This window comes from Cnephaeus nilssonii, assembly GCF_951640355.1.
Source record: "Cnephaeus nilssonii genome assembly, chromosome: 13".
In the NCBI taxonomy this organism is placed as follows: Eukaryota; Metazoa; Chordata; class Mammalia; order Chiroptera; family Vespertilionidae; genus Cnephaeus; species Cnephaeus nilssonii.
In genome coordinates this window covers 40,091,453-40,113,646 of record NC_137084.1, presented here as the reverse complement: position 1 = coordinate 40,113,646, position 22,194 = coordinate 40,091,453, and the positions used below count along the sequence as shown (strand labels likewise).

Below are 22,194 nucleotides of genomic sequence, written 5' to 3'. Positions count from 1 at the left end.
ATTTTTTTTTTTTTTTAGAGATTAAAGAAAAAGTATTGCCTGTAATGAGAACTTGGATTACCTGATAAAAATTGGTTGAATGAACAGAAGAACTGATCAACAAATGAGCAACAAATAAACAACAACAACAAAAAAAGCTACTCTCTGGCACTTAGAAAATATGGTTGTTTGATCATTAAAATGCACTAGAAAATTTTAAAACATGTGGTGAAACTTACACAGTAACCATAAATTATATTTTCTCTTTTCTTTTTCTTACTCTAGAAAAAACCCCACATAAATTTTAAGCCTAATTGATCATGCTAATGCTGAATAAAACAGACCTACACCCAGCCTCATTTATTCTTAATGGAATCCCAGGACTTGAAGACATACAAATATGGATTTCCTTCCCATTTTTCTCAATGTATGTCGTGGCTATGATGGGGAATTTTGGGCTCCTCTACCTCATCCACTATGAAGACTCACTGCACAAGCCCATGTACTATTTCTTGGCCATGCTTTCCCTTACTGACCTTGTCATGTGCTCTAGTACAATCCCTAAAGCCCTCTGCATCTTTTGGTTTCATCTTAAGAAAATTGGCTTTGATGAATGCCTGGTCCAGATGTTCTTTACCCACACCTTCACAGGAATGGAGTCTGGGGTGCTTATGCTTATGGCCTTGGACCGCTATGTAGCCATCTGTTACCCTCTGCGCTACTCAACTATCTTCACCAACAATGTTATTGCAAAGGTTGGGCTTGTTACTTTCCTGAGAGGGGTATTGCTTATTATTCCTTTTACTTTCCTCACCAAGCGCCTTCCCTACTGCAGAGGCAATATAATATACCACACTTTCTGTGACCACATGTCTGTTGCCAAGTTATCCTGTGGCAATGTCAAGATCAATGCCATCTATGGTCTGATGGTTGCCCTTCTGATTGGAGGTTTTGACATCCTGTGCATTACAATTTCCTACACCATGATTCTCCGGGCCGTGGTCAGCCTCTCCTCAGCAGATGCTCAACAGAAGGCCTTCAGTACCTGCACGGCCCACATTTGTGCCATTGTTTTCTCCTACAGTCCAGCTTTCTTTTCCTTCTTTTCCCACCGCTTTGGGGGTCATATAATACCTCCATCTTGCCACATCATTATGTCCAATATTTATGTGCTCCTACCTCCCACTATGAATCCTGTTGTCTATGGGGTAAAAACCAAGCAGATACGAGACTGTATCATTAGGATCCTTTCAGGTTCTAAAAATATCAAATCCCATAGCATATGAAAGAGATAATTTCCAGGAGAGAGAAGGGCTCCTATTTAGACAGGAGCCAATAAAATATTTTGAGAAGTACTACTTTGACCACAGAAATGAAGCATTTTGAATGGTGCATTTCTAAGTATGTCTTGAGAATTTCAACATCACTGGACAGCCTACCAATCTTTCTGTGAATTATTTTTGTTTCTCACTCCATTGAAATATTAGTCTAATAATTAACTCACATTCCTTGGATAAACTTAATTTATTCATTAATTCTTAAAAACTAGAGGCCCGGTTCATGAAATTCATACATGGGTAGGGTCCCTAGGTCTGGCCAGCAATCAGGGTTGATCAGGGCCTTCCAGTTTCTGGCTGGGGCCTTCATTCTGGCTGCCAACCAAGGTCTCCCTTTGTTCCATGTTGCCCTCTGGTGGTCAGTGCACGTCATAACAAGCAATAGAACTTCTGGTCTCCAGATTGATCTACTGAGGAGATGCTTTGCATATTAGCCATATATATATACACACACACAATTTTGTTCTTCTTTTTTAAGTTTGTGTTGACAATTAAGAGTTCCTTGCAATTTCAGATAAATTTGTGAATCAGGATTTTCAGTTATGCAAAAACACTATCAGAATTTTGGTAGGAATGTCATTGAATCTATGGATAATTTTTAATAATATTGCCATTCATGAACATTGGAAGGCTTTCCATTTTCTTATTTTTATTTTTTAAATCTTTATTGTTGAAAGTATTATATATGTCCTCTTTGTTCCCCTCCCCCCAATTAACCCCTTCTAGTTCCCCTGCACTGCCTATTTTTAATTGGATTGTTTGTCTTCCTTAAGTTGTATGAGTTCCTTATATATTTTGGATATTAACCCTTTGTCAGATGTATCATAGGAAAAATGTTCTCCCATACAGTGGGCTCCCTTTTCATTTTGTTGATGGTTTCTTTTGTTGTGCAGTAGCTTTTTAGTTTGATGTAGTCCGATTTGTTTATTTTTCTCTTGTTTTCCTTGCCCTAAGGCCTAGAAGATATATCAGCAAACATTTGTATAAGAGATGTCTGAGATTTTTCAACAGGAAGTCTTTCCATTTAGATAGGTGTTCTTTTATATATTTATAATATTTTTTAATTATTAGTGAACAACTCCTGTATTTTCTTAGTAGAATTTATTCTTAACTATTTTCTTATTTTGATATTATTGTAAAAATAATTTTTTTCTGATATTCTTTGGGGGTTTTTCCATTGCTGGTGTATAGAAATACACTGATTTTTATGTATTGATCTAGTATCCAAAATTTTTTCTAAATTAGTGTATTAGCTCTCATGATATTTTTGTGGATTCTTTAAGATTTTCTCAATATAAATTATACCTCTGCATATGGACACATTTTTACTTCATCCTTTTTTGATTTAAATATATTTGTTACCTAATTTCCCTGGCTAGAACCAACTTTCTACCAATCTCTGCCTTTTATTTGGAGACCTAAGTCCACTTACAATTAATATAGTTACTCAATGAAAGGAATGATTTCTACCATTTTGCTATTGTTTTTCCTAATATGACATATCAATTTTAATTGGCAAATATTTGAATAGACATTTTCCAAAGAAGATGTACAAAAAATAACAAGCATAGGAGAAGTTCCTCAACATCATTAGGCAAATTCAAATCAATACCATAAGAGACCAATTCACACACCCGAATGGATATAATGATTTTTCAAATGGAAAATAACAAGTGTTAGTGAGGTTAGTAGAAGCCTGGAATATAAAATGGTACAGCCACTGTGGAAAAAGAATGGCAATTTCTCAAAGTTATGCATAAGCCCAGCCAGTATTACTCAGTGGTTGAGTGTCAACCTGTGAAACAGGAAGTCACAATTTGATTCCTGCTCAGGGCACATGCCTGGGGTTGCAGGCTAAATCCCCACTAAGGGGCATGCAGGAGTCAACCAATCAAGGATTCTTTCCCATCACTAATGTTTCTATCTCTCTCTTCCTCTCCCTTCCTCTCTGAAATTAATAAAAATATATTTTAAAAAATCAATAGAAAAGATATTTTTAAAAAGTTATGCCTATAATTCCCATATGGTCCAGGAGTTCAACTTTTAAGTATATATCCAACAAAATTTAAAAGAACTGTTAAAATAAAAACTTCTACACAAATATTACAGTAATAATGTTAGCCAAAAAGTAAAAACAACCTACATGTCCATCAATCACTGAATGAATTAACAAAATGAAGTTTATCCATAAATAGATTATTATCGATCAGCTGTCTCCTGCATGATCCCTACTGGCGATCCAGCTCCCAACTTGGGCATGTGACCTGATTGTGATTCAAACTTATGATCCTCTGCTGCATGGGATGATGCTTAACCAACTGAGCCACACCAGCCAGGCCTAATTTCAATTTTTAAAAACTCAATGAAGTTAAAAATTGTGATAAAAGTATTCTCTACATACATATATATGGTATTGTGTTATGTAAATTTAAAAAATCCTACATGTGTAAGAATAAAAAAACAATTAAATTAATTATATACATACATATGAAGAACTTTTATTCAATCATAATACTTAACAATCCTTACTAGAATGAGCTAATTATGTAATGCCAATTGAAAATAGCCAAATTTGTGCTTTAATATGGTTTGATTAAGGCTTTTGTTAAAACCATATATTGCTACTGTATGTGTATAAACACTAGCTAGATACATCTTACCTAATAATAGACAAACATGTAAATTGACCATACCGCCGCTATACCACCAGCCAATCAGGAGTGATATGCAAATTAACCCAACAAAGATGGCGGTTAATTTGCATACACAGGCAGTGGGGGGCGCTTGCATTGTCCATGGTGACAACGCAGGCATTCTGTCCCACCCCCGGTCTCTCAGGGCCTCTGGGCAGTGTGGGAAGGTGAGGCTGGGGCTGAAAGAGGCAGATTGGGGGCCTGAGTGGAAAGGGGCTGTGCCGGAATGGAAAGTCGATGCCGGCAGCCAGGGAAAGGAAAGCCTATTCTAGCACGAATCTTTGTGCATCGGGCTTCTAGTATGTATATATTTTTTAAATGTATCATAAGTTACCTCTATATCATACAATTTAAGAATGCTATTATTCTCCTTCCAAACATTTCTATTTTTTTCATTTTATTTCCAGTAATGTACAAAGGTGTTATTGAAACATTATTTATAAGAATGTATAATTGGAAACAAATGTCCAACAGCAAAAAAAAAAAGTTAAATGGGGGAACACTGGTAATAGCAGATTGTCTAAAGCAGTGCTATTTAAAGTGTGGCCCCTGGATCAGCAGTATCAGCATCACCTGGGATTCATTAGAAAGGCAGAATATCTGATTGAGACCCACTGACAAAATACACAGGCATAGTTATTATTTAATTAATGAACTTTAAAAGTTAAAATTAGAATCAGTTATTCTGTTTTATTATTGACACTATCATCATCATCATTATATGAAGGTTTAGGCATTCAAACTTAATGTGTATGCATAACAAGCCTGAACTTTTGATGACTTTCTAGAATGCCATAATATTCATCATTTACTTCAGTTGAAAATAGATTTCTTAGAAACAGGCCCATAATATATCATTCTTTTTTCATAGATCCTAGCCTATCTTGGGGAGTACTAATACTCAATTATGTATAAACAGTGTATTTAAGAGAGAAAGGGAGAGAGAGAGAGAGGGATAGAAACATCAATGGTGAGAGAAAATCATTGATTGGCTGCCTCCTGCACGCCCACACTGGGGACCCAGCCTGCAACCCGGGCATGTGCCCTGACTGGGAATCAAACCAGTAACCTGCTAGTACATAGGTTGATGATTAAGCATTAATCAATGCCAGCAGGATATGTTTTTAAATTAGGAACATGAGAATATCCTATCTAATAAAGAGGGAATATGCTAATTGACCATCACATCATCGCAAAGATGGCGGCACCCACAGCCAATAAGGGGTATATGCTAATTGCCTGCCCTACCTCAAAGATGGTGGTGCCCACAGCCAATGAGGAGGGAATATGCTAATTGACTGCCACGCCCTCAAAAATGGCGGTGCCAACATCCAGAAGATGGTGGCACCCAGTCCCCTCAGCCTCACCAGGGCAGCTGGCATGGAGTCCCCCAGTTCACTCAGCCCCCAGCAGCCCAGGGCCAGCCTGAGGTGCAGGCAAGCCTCAGTTGGCAGCTGCCCAGCTGGCCAGGGCCGGCCGAGGCTCAGGTAACCAGGGCTGGCCAAGGCTTGCACTGCTGGCAGTGGCAGCAGCAGAGGTGTGATGGGGCATCACCTTCCCCTGATCACCAGGTCACCTCCTGCCCCTGAGGGCTACCAGTCTGTGAGAGGGGGCAGGCTGGGCTGAGGGACCCCCCTCAAGTACATGACTTTTCATCCACCAGGCCTCTAGTCCTATATAATAAAAGAGTAATATGCAAATTGACCATCACTCCAACACACAAGATGGCTGCCCCCATGTGGTCAAAGATGGCTGCCCCCATGTGGAAACAAGATGGCCACCACAAGATGGCCAGCAGGGGAGGGCAGTTGAGAGGGACCAGGCCTGCAAGGGAGGGCAGTTGTGGGCGATCAGGCCAGCAGGGGAGGGCAGTTGGGAGGGACCAGGCCTGCAAGGGAGGGCAATTGGGGGCGATCAAACCTGCAGGGGAAGGCAATTAGGGGTGACCAGGTCGGTAGAGGAGGGAAGTTGGGGGTGACCAGGCCTGCAGGAAAGGGCAGTTGGGGAGGACCAGGCCTGCAGGGGAGGGCAGTTAGGGACAAACAGGCTGGCAGGGGAGCAGTTAGGCATCAATCAAGCTGTCAGGGTAGTGGTTAGGGGGTGATCAGGCTGGCAGGCAGAAGCAGTTAGGGGCAATCAGGAAGGCAGGCAGGCAAGCAGTTGGGAACCAACAGTCCTGGATTGTGAGAGGGCAGTTGGACATCCCTCGAGGGGTCCCAGATTGGAGAGGGTGCAGGCTGGTCTGAGGGATACCCCCACCCCCCATGCACGAATTTCGTGCACCAGGCCTCTAGTAAATAAATAAAAGAGGAAATGGATAGATTTGTGAAGAAATATATTGATTCTATATGTACATGTTTTCAACATGTGCCCCACAAAGCCTTACATAAAAATAAACAACTTTGCAATAAATGTTACAATCTCTAATATTTATTTTTAAAAGTTTGCTTTCATTCTTTTTAAAATTTTTATTTATTGATTTGAGAGACAAAGACAGAGGGAAATAAACATCAATTTGTTGTTCCATCTATTTATGCATTCATTGGTTGATTGTTGTTACATGTCCTGATTAGGTATAGGACCCTTAACCTTGGCGTATGAAACCAATGCTCTAAGGAAGTAAGTTATGGGGCCAGGGCATCTCCCTCATAAATGCATGCTCACACTCAAACACAAAACATTAAAATTATTTACTTATTTATTTAGTAGAGCATAGGAGTAAGACAGGGAAGTTTTCATTCTCTTAGGGTAGGAGTTAGCTTGATTCCCACAACCGTGCCTGTGTCTCTAATGTGCTGAAATATTCCCTTGAGATATATAACACACATTTTTTTATTTAAATGCTTAGTTTAATAGTACAAATATCAAGGGATTTAGAGGTTGAGGGCTGTATGTGTACATAAAAATAAACAACTCATGTAGAATCATGATGGGTTTTTTTACCAAGATCCTGAGCACCTGGAACAGAGGACCTTCTACTTATTATTTTGATAACTGGAAACCAAGGTATTAAAGGACAGAAAAGTGGAACTAGAAACAAGGTTTTTATTATTTTATAGGCAGGGCAATCAAGAGAAGAGAGTGTTTGGATGAATACTAATTGATTATTATATTCTTAGAAATACAGGTTTGATTCCATCCACCAATTTGAGGACAGTAGTGTTGTGATAGCTTGTTGTTGTTTTTTTTGGGGGGGAGGTGTTCATTTCCATGTTCAGTGTAACTTTTGATTATGATTATAAATAAGTTACTTTCCTAACCAAACTGAATCACTGGTTCTGTTGTAGTGGAAGTCAGATACAAATCACCCCCATCATTCTCCATCATGGTCAGAACACTCTTGCTGTTTACCTACTCTCCCATTGTTCTCCAAATAAGATTCTAATTTACTTGCTTCATGTCTGGAGAGACTTATCTGTGACTGTGTTTCCTCCACTTTAGAAGCAAAACTTACTTGGAGGAACTCAATGTCATATTGAGAGAAAAACATGGATAATAAAATTGAGGACTATCCAGTGAGAAAGCAAACTTATTGTCTATGGGTTTGGGGAAAGAGAATAGACAAAAGATGACAGAAATTTATATTTATGGGGACTTATGAAGTAGGTAAGTTTTTCTTCTAAAGTGGAGTTCTGTTTCATCTGGTGGTTCAAGTGTGAAATTTTATTAATTTACTCATTAATTTCTTTATTCATTCAAAAATATTTATCAGCATATACTAGTAAAATGTGTCTGGTGGCTTGCTAGATACTGGATATAACTATAAATACCATCTAAAAAATTAAGAGTTTTTTATATTAAGGGTGATTCAAGAATATCTATAATAATTAAAGCATATATGCTCATTAGACTGGACGTCCTTCAGGATGTTCTTCCAGACAAAGCCGGGGCTGCAAGGGAAGCCTGGGTCCCCTGTGCCAGAGGGAAGCCGGTGCCAGCAGCTGGGGAAAGGAAGGCCTACTCTTGCACAAATTTTGTGCACGGGGCCACTAGTGAATAAATATTTATAATCCATGATATTAAATGACAAAAGAGATTGATTATGTCAGCACTTCCCAGAAAGAGACAAATGGTGTGGGAAGGACTAGTATTGATAGATTGTATTTAACTGTCAAGAAATAATAGTAAAACATTTTACAATTGTGAAAATCAGTTAAAATTTTTTGACATCGCTACATCAGATACTAAACAAAATAAATGAAATTATTATCAAAAGGAAAAATATTAATAGGGAAGAAAATATACATGTCATTTCATGTGACTTAGCAGAGATAATACCAATATATAATAAAAATAAAACACTAGGTAATAATTTAATAAAAACAATTTAAAAGGAAAAAGGAAGTAAAAGTCTAGACAAATTATTTTAAAATAAAAAAGTCAACGCTAAGTAACTACCTGTGGGAAGGTGGAATTTGACAGTCGAATGATGGAGTTGGATTATATTTTATTTTCATTATTATCCTATAGTACTATTTCTTTCTAACACATTTCTATGACAAAATTGAAAATAAATAATTAAAATGAGGTGGTCAGAGAAGGGCTTAGTGTTGGTATTAAATGTACAACAATTCAGACATAAAGCAGCCTTATCTCCTTAGGGCCTCCATATAAGGTGCAAAACTTCCTCAAAGAGTATTTAGTATATGAATATGAATCATTAAGAGTAATAAATTAGTGATGATTGTATTTATGTCCTTTTAGTTTCAAAATAATGCAGACAATATATGTGATTGAGCCTGGGACATAGTGGATGGTAAATATGTATTTGTTTAATGAATTAGTAAATTAATGAATTAACAATAAAAACTTACTTGGTTTTAACTTGTTGAAGTAAATATTTTCTCTCATTTAAACTATTTGTTTGATATTAAAATGCAGATTTGACAGAGAGAAAAAGAGAGAGTGAGAGAAAGAACAGGACTAAAATTGTGTTTTGTTTGTTTTTTTTCTAATCCTGGAGGATCAGAAAACAAAATATAAACTAAGAAACATACAAAAACTATAAGCTGCTTAATGTTTCTAACAATCTAATCATGCTAATGCTGAATCAAACAGACATGACTCCAGCCTCATTCATTCTTAATGGAATCCCAGGACTAGAGGACATGCACCTCTGGATTTCCTTCCCATTCTGCACGATGTATGTTGTAGCTGTGGTAGGCAATTGTGGACTTCTCTGCCTCATCCGCTATGAGGACTCCCTGCACAGGACCATGTACTATTTCTTGGCCATGCTTTCCTTTACTGACCTTGTCATGTGCACTACTACAGTCCCTAAAGCCCTCTGCATCTTCTGGTTCCATCTTAAGGAAATCAGCTTTGATGAATGCTTGGTTCAGATGTTCTTTATCTACACCTCAACAGGGATGGAATCTGGGGTGCTCATGCTTATGGCCCTGGACCGCTATGTGGCCATCTGTTACCCTCTGCGCTACTCAGCTATCCTCACTAATCCTATCATTGCAAAGGCTGGCTTAGCCACTTTTCTGAGAGTGGCATTGCTTTTCATTCCTTTGATGTTCATCACCAAGAAATTACCCTACTGCAGAGGCAATATAATATACCATACCTACTGTGACCACATGTCTGTGGCCAAGTTATCTTGTGGAAATATCAAGGTCAATGTTATCTATGGTCTAATGGTTGCTCTCCTGATTGGGGGCTTTGATATCCTATGTATCACAATCTCCTACACCATGATCCTACGGACGGTGGTCAGCCTCTCCTCAGCGGATGCTCGGCAGAAGGCCTTCAGCACCTGTACTGCCCACATCTGTGCCATTGTTTTTTCCTACAGTCCAGCCTTCTTTTGTTTCTTTTCCCATCGATTTGGAGGTCACATAATTCCTGCCTCTTGCCACATCATTGTGGCTAATATTTACCTGCTCTTGCCTCCCACTATGAACCCTGTTGTCTATGGTGTGAAAACCAAACAGATACGAGACTGTGTCATACGGATCCTTTCAGGTTCTAAGATTACCAAATCCCCATAACATATGAAAGGGACATTTGTCATGGAAGGGAAGAGAAGCAAAGTGGAAGACGAGTGAAGAGGAAAAAAGAAGGAAATAGAACAAAAGGAATACTTCCTTTGGTCGTTTAGTCAGGTCTAATAATGCCTTCTTGAGAGTACTGTTTGGGCTGTGACAAGGGAGGGTTTGATTCATGCATTCCCATTGTCTTCAGAATCTCATCACTGGCATGCCCAGAGCCATTCCTGTGAGTTTTACATCTTCTCATCCTGTGAAGGACTGATCTCATCACTAACCAGTTCCCAGAAACACAAGCCTAATGGGATGCTGAGCCAATGGAGGGAAATGAAATCGACTTTGATGAATGCCTGATTGAAGGAGATTATCTACAATCAGATGCAACCTTGTCCTATTTTCAAATAGTGATTGGACTTTCCAGTTTGAAAGATACTGTTACTTTCCTTTGGAAAAAAAAAAAAAGCTAAATTTTTCTCATCAGTACCAAAATTCCTGTTTTCTCACTGTTGTCTTCCTGATGAAAACGTTATGAAATATCCATGAGGTCATTAGTTTAATGAGGTTTCAGGCTCTGGTTTTTAGAGGGTCCAAATTTGGTCTTTGTTCATTTTACTTATAATTTTTCCCATAATCAGATTTATGAAAAGTCTATCTATCTTAATATTTTCAGAGTCCATTTTTGTTTTTATTAATCTTCTTTAATTTTCATAGGTGTTTTTCTGTTTTTATTGCTTTAATTTTTACTCTTGTCAATTATTTGAATTAATTCACTTGTTCTTTACCTGGACTTCTGTATAAAATATCTGCTTTACTATTGTTAATTTGTCTTTTTCTTTTGATAGAGGTTATAAAAGCTTAAAAGAAAGGAAAACTTCTTTGGATATGTGTTTCAATTATGTCATCTTCATTTTATCATGAAGTTCTTTAAATATAATTTATTTTTATGAATTTCCCTTTTCCTCCCCAATAAGTTATTTAGTAGCATATATTTAATTTTAATTTTTAAATATTTATTGTTGAAACTATTACATATATCCCCCTTTTTCTCCAATTGACTCCTTCTAGCTCTCCTTTGTGCTCCCACCTCCCACCCGAGGCCTTCACTACCCTATTGTCAGTGTGCATGGGTTATGCATATATGCATACAAGTTCTTTGGTGGATCTCTTCCCTTCCACTCACCCTCCCCCACCTTCCCTCTGAGATTCCACAGTCTGTTTCATGTTTCTATGTCTCTGGATCTATTTTGTTCATCAGTTAATTTTGTTCATTAGATTCCACATATAAGTGAGATCCTGTAAAACTTGTTTTTCTCTGATCGGTTTATTTCACTTAGCATAATACTCTCCAGGTTCCATATATTTTAGATTCTTGCTGAATGGTTCTTTTGTTATTACGTTCTAATTTTATCCTGTTATAGTCAGATATTATACTTTATTGATGTGGATTTGGGTGATTGAGATTTTCTTTGGAACCCAATGTATGTTGATTTATGTGCACACATTTTGCGGTCTTGTTAATTGATGAGTTTTCTCATTGCTTGTGGTGAAGACAAAACAATAATTAATTTTGTTTATCTGCATGTTTGGGCTATCAAGTGTTGTTTTATCTTTTAAACCCACCTACATAGTAATGAATAATCTGCTTTAAGTACAAAAATAAAGGAACTTCTTTGATTTTTTTTTCCAGTGGCTATGCATACACAGTACCTGGACTATTGAGGAATAGGGGAGTTTACGTCTCTTCTCACCAGACATATATGTATCTGGTATAAGAAAGAGTTGTGGCAAAGTTGACTCCCCTTTGATAACTATTTCTCACTCCTCAAATTTCCTACAATCTATGGCTTTTTTTTTTTTTTTTTGTAGAGATCATTCCAGGACTGATTACCCAGCTTTGAGAATAAAGAGACTTATAGAGGAGGTTTACATTAAATATTTGTGGTTGAATAAGTGGATATGAATTTCTAGGCAGTAAAGTGCATTCCCATTTTGAAAACTTCCAGTTAAAGTGATTTATCAGATAGTATCTTAATAAATAGACCTTTGTTTCTATCCTATTACCATCATGGTTTCCCATGTTCTGCAGAATAACTTTGGGTTTAAGTACTCCTTGCTCTGAACTGTGTCCTCCTAGAGAGTGGAGGTAAGGGAAAGGTGAGATAAATGAGATAGTTGTGTAAGATTTTTCCACAAGGAGAGATGAGTCATCACTGTCCAGCCATGAGTTAAGGTAGAATTAGCAACTCACTTCCTGACATGGTGAAAAGACCAGATTGAAAAGGATTTGGCTATATCTTATCTTTGAAATCACCAAGAACCACAGATAGAATGTGAATAAAGGTATATTACAGAAGTAGACTGTAAAAGACTGGAAGTGTCTGTTTCAGAAGTAGAACCCTGTTTCAGGATTCACTCCAAATCTTAGGAAGTGGAAACTGGACACGTGAGGGTACATAAAGCATGTTCTGGAATTTCAAATGAAAGCTCATAGGGGATATTGGGATTATCTCTTGGTTAGTGAAAGCAGTGGAAACAACTATGTTAATCTTATGATCAGAAATAATTACCAAGCACTAGGTCCCAAACCAGAACCCATTCTAAGTTCAAAAACTAAACAAAATGATGTCCACCTTCATTCAGGGAACTGTTGGTAGTTTGGGTTCTGCCTAATCTCTCCCCATACTCCAGAAAAGAAAGATGAGAAAGGGGTAGGGGGAGAGAAAGAGAGTGAGAAAAAGAGAGAGGTCTAGTACTTTTTTTTTTTTTATGATCTATTCCTTTCAAGTTCTTTTTTTATTCATCTCATTTTGTTTTTGTTTTGTTTTTTCCTTTTTTATTAAGGTATTATATGTGTACATATCTTACCATTGCCCCCCCCACCCCACTCCCATACATGCTGTCACCCCCCCAGCATTTTGTGTCGATTGGTTATGCTTATATGCATGCATTCAAGTCCTTCAGTTGATCTCTTATCTCCCCCACCTCTCCCTAACCTTACTGCTGTACTTTGGCAGTCTGTTTGATGCTTTATTGCCTCTGTATTTATCTTTTTGTTCATCGGTTTATAATGTTCTTTATTATCCACAAATGAGTGAGATCATGTGGTATTTTTCTTTCATTGACTGGCTTATTTTGATTAGCATAATGTTCTCCAGTTCCATCCAGGTTGCTGCAAATGGTAAGAGTTCCTTCTTTTTTATGGCAGCATAGTATTCCATTGTGTAGATGTACCATAGTTTTCTGATCCAGTCATCTGCTGATGGGCACCTAGGCTGTTTCCAAATAACAGCTATTGTAAATTGTGCTGCTATGAACATAGGGGTGCATATATCCTTTCTCATTGGTGTTTCTAGTTTCTTAGAATATATTCCTAGGAGTGAGATTGCTAGATCAAATGGGAGTTCCATTTGAGCTCTAGTACTTGTGAGGACAATAAGTCTTAGCTAGAAAACAATTCTAATTAATTTAAATGCTTATTTGAGCCCTGTCTCACATTCATTAATTTTATTTAACTAGTATGATATATCAGGCACGATTCAAAGCTCTTTACAAATATTAACCCATATAATTCTTTTAACAATCCTAGGGGATTGTACTATATTAATCCCATTTGATAGATGATAAAGCTTGCCTAACACTGTATAGCTAATAAGTGTTACTCTAGTCTCACTGATACCCCTGTTCTGTGTTGTCTCTTCAGGTAATGTGATACAGTGTGTGTTTCTGACTAGATAAGATGCTCAGAACTCTTGGCCACACCATGGAGTTTCCTAATCACACTAATCTGGACACTTCTCTTTTTATCCTCCTGGGCATCCCAGGTATGGAACAGTTCCACCTGTGGCTCTCACTCCCTGTGTGCTGCCTGGGCACTGCTACATTTGTGGGCAACATAACCATCCTGGTTGTTGTTGCCACCGAACCAGCCCTGCACAAGCCTGTTTACCTGTTCCTATGCATGCTCTCCACCATTGACTTGGCTGCCTCCTTTTCCACAGTTCCCAAGCTCCTGGCCATCCTCTGGTGTGGAGCTGGACATATCTCTGCCTCTGCCTGCCTGGCACAGATGTTCTTCATTCATGCCTTCTGCATGATGGAGTCCACCGTGCTGCTGGCCATGGCCTTTGATCGCTATATGGCCATTTACTACCCACTCTGCCATGCCACTATCCTTACTGACAGCATCATTGTCCACATTGGAGTGGTAGCTATGGTGTGGGGCTCCATGCTCATGCCCCCATATCGCTTCCTCATTGGGAGTTTAAGCTTCTGTCAAAGCCAGGTAATCCCACACACATACTGTGAGCACATGGCTGTAGTGAAGCTAGCCTGTGGAGATACTAGGCCTAACCGTGTGTATGGACTGACAGCAGCACTGTTGGTCATTGGGGTTGATCTGTTCTGCATTGCTCTCTCCTATGCCTTTATTGCACGAGCTATCTTTCGCCTCTCATCTCAAGAAGCTCGGTCCAAGGCCCTAGGGACCTGTGGTTCCCATGTCTGTGTCATCCTAATCTCTTATACACCAGCCCTCTTCTCCTTTTTTACTCATCGCTTTGGCCACCATGTTCCACTCCATATTCACATTCTTTTGGCCGATGACTACCTGCTCTTCCCTGCCCCGGCCAGCGGGGTCTTCTAACGGGGGTACCAAGGCGGCGCACCTAAGAGAATGAGAAACAGACAAGGGACGCGAAGAATGGAGGCAAGACAAATGGGTTTCTGATCAAGCCTCCAGATTTTATTCTTACAGTGTTCCTTATATGTGGTTTCTAGAAGGGGAGATGCCTAGGAGGGGTGGGGGCTGAGTGGGTCATATGGACTTAGATAATTTGGCTAAGGTCGTAAAGGGTGTTGACTATAGATAAAGGATGGGGCAAAGGGTGCTGACTATAGATAAAGGACAGCTATGTGAAGAATGCTTTGTCCTCAGGCCTGAGGAAGTAGGCCTATGGTGAGGACCAAGTTTCCGTGAGATTCTGCTTCATTAGCTCACTGAAACAATGTTAGAATTAATTTGTGATTGACTCTTGGCTCCTGACACTTCCCACCTGCTCTTAATCCTATGGTATATGGAGTTAAGACCAAAGAGATTCGGGAAAAGGTTGTCAAGGTGTTCCAAAAGGGGCAGGGAACTGGGGTCAAGGCATGTGAGTGACCCAGGAATATAGAAGAGACTTAGTCCAAAAGAAAAGAAGCTTTTCAAGATTAAATGATCCTCAGTTTTTGAAATTGGAAAGAAGTTTTAATAGGGTGATGATGCCTTCCACAGTACCTTCTAGATCATTTCCAAGGTGAAAAATCATAGAGGAGATCAAGTTGGTTCAGCATTTTTAACTTCCATCTAACAAAGCATAACATTGGGAGAGTCTTCCAACCTAGGTTACAAGAGCCTCTGCATAGTCAAAGAAACTTTCCTCAGTTCTTGGCCCTCTCCCAATACAGAGGCATAGATTTCTAACCTCATATTTTAGGCTTTAGCTGCTATTTTTCCATCTACAAGGATCAGAAGATGGGTCCATACAGCAAGAGTGAAAGAGATTAGAGCTACAAGAGACCATAAGAAGCCTGAAACAGCAATCAGAAAGAATATATGCATCCCTTTGTTCATAGCAGCATTATTTATAATAGCTAAAAACTGGAAACAGTCCAAGTACCTATCAATAGATGAGTGGATGAAAAGCTGTGGTACATTTACACAATGGAATACTATGCATCTATAAAAATGAAGGATCTCTTAACCTTTGTCACAGGATGGAGGGACCTAGAGAGTATTATGCTAAGCAAAATAAGCCAGTCTTTTGTATTATTTTACATGATGGCATTTTACTTCCCAGCTTAACACACATGCAAGAGAAATAAATTAAAACTAAGAGTGGGAGACCAGAGTACACTATTGTTTTTTCCAAGACTAATGAAGAGTATACAGAATAAATAAGCCTAATAAATGAGATATTTCCTGTAAACATATACTGAGCTTATACCCCAGTTAGAGACAAGATTCATTCTTCTCAGGCAAATATAACACTTTAACCGAAACATCATGTTTGTATTAATGAGATCACATCATACTATCAACAAGCCTTATAAAGAGAAATAATATAAGCAAACTCATCAGGTAACCAACACCTTGGTTAAAGGACAAGGAGCCAACAAGTCTCAGCAAATTGTCATGCAACTGTTGGAATGAAAGAAGGAGAGCTTAAAAAAAATTCTATTTTATCTAATAGGATTTCATTTTGAGAAGATAATCTGATAAAAAATGTCATATAAGATTTTTTTTAATATACTTTTATTGATTTCAGAGAGGAGGGGACAGGGAGAGAGAGATAGAAACATCAATGATGAGAGAGAATCACTGATGGGCTTGCCTCCTGCACATACCCTAATGGGGATCGAGCCCACAACCTGGGCATGTGCCCTTGACCGGAATCGAACTTAGGACCCTTCAGTCCACAAGCTGATGCTCTATCCACTGAGCCAAACTGGCTAGGGCATGTCATATAAGTTTTACATACAAGTTTATTTATTATGTTTTTAAAGAGGGATATGTAAGTATAAGATTATGTTTAAATGAATTAAATGCATCTATAATATACTTTTATTTAATTCTAGTAATGCTGTTTTGGAATTATATAAGTTTAAATGAAAATACCAGTCCATGTTATAATGCATTATGATCATTTTTTGTAAATACATGTATAATAAAAACATATCAATAATTTACATATATGTATTTTTAATCAAGCTAAAGATATACCAGAAGTTTCCTCTAAGTTGTAGAATTATGAATATTTTTTAGTAAACTTTAAAAGGATTAGCCAAAAAACATATATACGGAACACATAGACACAGACAACAGTGTGGTGATAGCCAGAGGGTAAGAGGGATGGGGCCCATGTGCAGGTGGGCAGAGCAGGCTAAAATAGGGGTGGCAAAAGACTTTATTTGGGGTGATGGGCACAAGATGCACTCTGCAGATGATGTTTTATTAAGTTGTACACTTGAAACCTGTATGGTTTTGCAAACCAATATCATTCCAATAAATTCAATAAAATAAAATACCTATCATTCCAAATTATTTAATATATGTTGGTATTACTTTAATCTATTTTAAATAGGTAAAAAATTAGAATCAGTTACTTTCTAAAATTATTGTTGTCATCCTGATTATTATTTTAAGTTTTACATATTCATCTATTTTTTTAACAATGTGGAAATGCAATAAGCCTAAGCTTTTGATGTCTTTCTTTTCTAGCCTAAACTTTTGATGTCTTTCATAACATTCATCATATTCCTTCCTTGAAAGTAAGCCTTTTAAATCAGGGGCCATATTTATGTATTTCCTAGACTATCTTAGAGAGTAGAAAATCTCAATAAACATTTATTAAATGGAGAAATGAAACATTACATTTATTTTTAAAATAAAAAATGAATCAATGTGTGAATTTAAAATATTTCCTATTTAAATGCTTTTGATCTATTTTTTTTCACAGAGCAGTGGGAAAAATATAAATTTGTGATAAATATTAAATCTTAGTTTTAATAAAAATAACTGTGGTCATTTTCATTCTTTACCTTTCCATATATGCATGCTAACACACAAACACAGACTCACAAGCGTTAATTCACTTAAATATGTATCATTATTCAGATATTAATAGTGGAAAGTTCTCTTTTTCTTCTCCCCATAGAGATTAGCTTGATCCCCACATGTATCTATGATATTTTGAAATATACCCTTGGGACACATAACACACATTTTCATTTAAAGGCTCAGTTCAATAGTACAGAAAATAAGGAAGTTAGAGGTTGGCAGCTAGCTACACATGCACATTTATTCTACAATTGTGATTATTTTCACCAAGATCCTGAACACCTGGACCAGATTGCATTCAGCTCACTGTTTTGCTATCCAGAAACTAAGGTATTTAAGGCATACAAGAGAGGTTAGTTGCCACATTTTTTTCAGCAGTAAGATAAAATGGAGAGAGGATTTGAATATACATCAATTGCTTATTATTTTTTCAGAAATAAATATTTTATTTCATTCACACAATTTGAAGGCAGATGTATTGTGTAAAATTGAGTGTTCCTGGAAGACATGTGCTTTCCCAAATACTAGTATGGCAATAAATGCAATCTAATATACTGATCATGACTGTCTGTGTTATTTCTCTATCCACATAGAAATCTTTATTTCAGTAGTGGTAGAAATCATGACAAGGAGAAATATGAGAATAGAAAATAGTTCTTGACTATTAGAGCAATCTTCAGATTATTTTTGCTTCTTACCTGTCCCTACCGTATTCCTCGAAATTATAGTGCAGTCTCCCTTGATTATTTTCTGGAGAGACTGAGCTGTAACTCTAAGGTTGTAAGGCATGAAGAGAGGTCCTTGAAGAGCATGCTTACTAACATGTTCAACCCGTGTTTACTTTCTATTTCCAACCCAAATTACCTTTGGAAAATCTGAGCTGTGTTCTCTTGGTGTCACTTTAGGCTGTAGAATTTTCCTTATACACTATCAGATGATGATTTTAAAATAGTCAGTTTTATTAATGAAGGGTAGAATGACCATTTCTATTGATGGAACACAGAATTCATTTAGTGGCATTTAATTGCCTTCTATGATGTTAATTTTTGTAAGCAAGCCAAAATCACTGTTGGTCTGAGAGTACATAAAATTTTAATTTTAACTTAATTCAATATGTCACTTTTATGATAGCATTTTTGTGTCCTGTTTTCAAGTATTTGCCTATTCCAAATATCAAAGAGAATGTGTGTTTTGCATTTTACTTTTAACTCAATATTTTTCTAAAATTGTTTTTGTGTATGATATGATTTAGAGAACAAAATATGTTTCTTTTTCTTTCACATATATTCATTGACTCAGTAATACTTATTGAAAATAACATTTTTTTCTCCACAATCTGCAGTGTTCCCTTTGTCATAAATTAAATGGTTTAATGTGTGTATCAATATTTGGTTTCTGGATCCTATATTTCTTGCAAAAGCATTTTCATCCACATTTAAAAGGATGGGCAATCTGTTTTTTAAGGAAGTCACATACATTTTCCATATGCTTATTTTAGGAATTGGAAAAATGAGGTTAAGATCCATATAGTTCATTAAGATACTACTTTTTTTGAATTCCTGATCTTAGATCATTTGAGAGGCCAAAAAACCCTCAAAGGTGTTAAGTGAATTAAAAAATTAGTTATCAAATTTAGGTGTACTAACAAATTGGTGGCATTTCCACCACATTATTTGAAAATGCTTTTATGGAAAATCAGATACACCATTTTCTGTTTCTGGTAACTAACTGTAGGAGTATTGGGAAGGTGTTTAATGGAAGCCAATTGGGTTGTTTGGGAAATTTGGTCAGAGAGTTCCTTTCATGCTAGTGGGCAGAAAACTTACATAAAATTTCTTGTTGCTGTGCTTTCTAAAGGATTATCTGCCATTCTAATCTGCATGAATTTCCCATGAATTCTTATTTTGCTACCTTTTGGGCAGAGACTACAATATCTCAATGTTTCTCCCTTCCCTTTTTTACCCTCACTGATGGGGGTGGAGGTGGAGGTTGAGGATATTTTCCTTGAGGGTAGAAAGAGGATTCTGACTTCACTGTTAAGCACCATAAAGTTAATTTATGACCCTCTGGACTCTTGTGAATTATTTATTCTCTATTACCAATAAATTTTCTATTATTTGATAATTACAAGATTCTTTATGATTTAGCTCCTGGCCAAATGTTTAGCTTATGACTTTGTCCCACCACACCAGTGAATTCTCACACACTTGATTGTTTTGATTTTCATATTTTTACATGTTGATTCTTCTCCCTGGAAATCCTTTTACAAATAAGTATCCTTATAATTTGTCTTTCTTCAAAATAGGTATCAAACCCTTTTTCTTTAACATAGTCAATAGTCTGGTGCTCACTTAGGGTCTTGTACAGACTTCTGTTTTAGTTCTTGTTACATTTACTGTGATTATTTGTATGTATCTTGATTTCTACACTAAATTCTGAGCTCCTTAAAAGATGAAAATGTGTCTAGTCTTAAAAGATGAAAATGTGTCCTGATATTGTCACATTGTAGGTATTCAATAAATATTTCTGAGAAATAAAGAGATTAATAAAAGAATGAGATGCGATTTCTTCACCCCAAATATTTAGTTAACTTGAAAATAAGATTTTGGTGTAAGTGCAGAATTTTGGATTAATTGATTTTTCTTTTGGATGAGAAATAAATTTACTGTGTGGTCAGAAGTAAAATTATAAAATTACATTTCTATTGATTCCCACTAGAACCCAATTAAAATAGTTTCCATTGTTAAGAAGTTATAAAAATGTAAACCCAAAAGGTCAGAGAGAACAAGTGATAAAATAATAAAAATTGAAGATAACATATTTTTGAATGACAAATATTACTGGAGAAACTAGCCTAATTGAGGCAAAAATTGATTGAATGAACAGAAGAACTGATCAACAAATGAGCAACAAATAAACAAACAAAAAAAAGCTACTCCATGGAACTTAAAAAATATGATTGTGTGATCATTAAAATGCACTAGAAAATTTTTAAACATACGGTGAAAGTTACATAGTAACCATAAATTATATTTTCTCTTTTCTTTTTCTTACTCTAGAAAAAATCCCACATAAATTTTAAGCCTAATTGATCATGCTACAGCTGAATAAAACATACCTGCACCCAGCCTCATTTATTCTTAATGGAATCCCAGGACTTGAAGACATACAAATATGGATTTCCTTCCCATTCTGCTCAATGTATGTTGTAGCTATGTTTGGGAATTGTGGGCTCCTCTACCTCATCCGCTATGAAGACTCACTGCACAAGCCCATGTACTATTTCTTGGCCATGCTTTCCCTTACTGACCTTGTCATATGCTCTAGTACAATCCCTAAAGCCCTCTGCATCTTTTGGTTTCATCTTAAGAAAATTGGCTTTGATGAATGCCTGGTCCAGATGTTCTTTACCCACACCTTCACAGGAATGGAGTCTGGGGTGCTTATGCTTATGGCCTTGGACCGCTATGTAGCCATCTGTTACCCTCTGCGCTACTCAACTATCTTCACCAACAATGTTATTGCAAAGGTTGGGCTTGTTACTTTCCTGAGAGGGGTATTGCTTATTATTCCTTTTTCTTTCCTCACCAAGCGCCTTCCCTACTGCAGAGGCAATATAATATACCACACTTTCTGTGACCACATGTCTGTAGCCAAGTTATCCTGTGGCAATGTCAAGATCAATGCCATCTATGGTCTGATGGTTGCCCTTCTGATTGGAGGTTTTGACATCCTGTGCATTACAATTTCCTACACCATGATTCTCCGGGCCGTGGTCAGCCTCTCCTCAGCAGATGCTCAACAGAAGGCCTTCAGTACCTGCACGGCCCACATCTGTGCCATTGTTTTCTCCTACAGTCCAGCTTTCTTTTCCTTCTTTTCCCACCGCTTTGGGGGTCATACAATACCTCCATCTTGCCACATCATTATAGCCAATATTTATGTGCTCCTACCTCCCACTATGAATCCTGTTGTCTATGGGGTAAAAACCAAGCAGATACGAGACTGTATCATTAGGATCCTTTCAGGTTCTAAAAATATCAAATCCCATAGCATATTAAAGAGGTAATTTCCAGGAGAGAGAAGGGCTTCTATTTAGACAGGAGCCAATAAAATATTTTGAGAAGTACTACTTTGACCATAGAAATGAAGCATGTTGAATGGTGCTTTTCTAAATATGTCTTGAGAATTTCAACATCACTGGACAGCCTACCAACCTTTCTGTGAATTATTTTTGTTTCTCACTCCATTGAAATATTAGTCTAATAATTAACTCACATTCCTTGAACAAACTTAATTATTCATTAATTATTAAAAACTAGAGGCCCAGTTCATGAAATCCGTACACAGGTAGGATCCCTAGGCCTGGCCAGCAATCAGGGTTGATCAGGGCCTTCCAGTTTCTGGCTGGGGCCTTCATTCTGGCTGCCAACCAGGGCCTCCCTTTGTTCTGTGTCGCCCCTGGTGGTCAGTGCACATCATAGAAAGCAATAGAACTTCCAATCTACAGGTTGAGCTCCTGAGAGGATGCTTTTCATATTAGCCATATATATATTAGATAGATATACAAAGTGGAAGGAGATGATTTCATTTCC

The 22,194-nt window shown here is 37.3% G+C and overlaps 3 protein-coding genes across 3 annotated transcripts; all 3 read left to right on the top strand.

The window, feature by feature from the left end:
• Nucleotides 1-299: 299 nt before the first annotated feature.
• Nucleotides 300-15,160, top strand: LOC307110105 (uncharacterized protein; the record flags this gene model as incomplete). Its single annotated transcript, XM_079789152.1, has 3 exons — nucleotides 300-1,257; nucleotides 13,734-14,614; nucleotides 15,047-15,160. The coding sequence occupies 3 exons, from the start codon at nucleotides 300-302 to the stop codon at nucleotides 15,158-15,160; spliced, it is 1,953 nt and encodes a 650-aa protein (XP_079645278.1).
• On the top strand, nucleotides 9,046-10,005 carry LOC307109557 (olfactory receptor 52N4-like; the record flags this gene model as incomplete). Its single annotated transcript, XM_079788369.1, has 1 exon — nucleotides 9,046-10,005. One exon carries the CDS (start codon nucleotides 9,046-9,048, stop codon nucleotides 10,003-10,005), a length of 960 nt encoding a protein of 319 aa, XP_079644495.1.
• Nucleotides 15,161-20,693: 5,533 nt separating the features above from the next.
• LOC307110104 (olfactory receptor 52N4) lies at nucleotides 20,694-21,668 on the top strand (the record flags this gene model as incomplete). The annotated part of the gene is made up of 1 exon (XM_079789151.1): nucleotides 20,694-21,668. One exon carries the CDS (start codon nucleotides 20,694-20,696, stop codon nucleotides 21,666-21,668), a length of 975 nt encoding a protein of 324 aa, XP_079645277.1.
• Nucleotides 21,669-22,194: the final 526 nt, after the last annotated feature.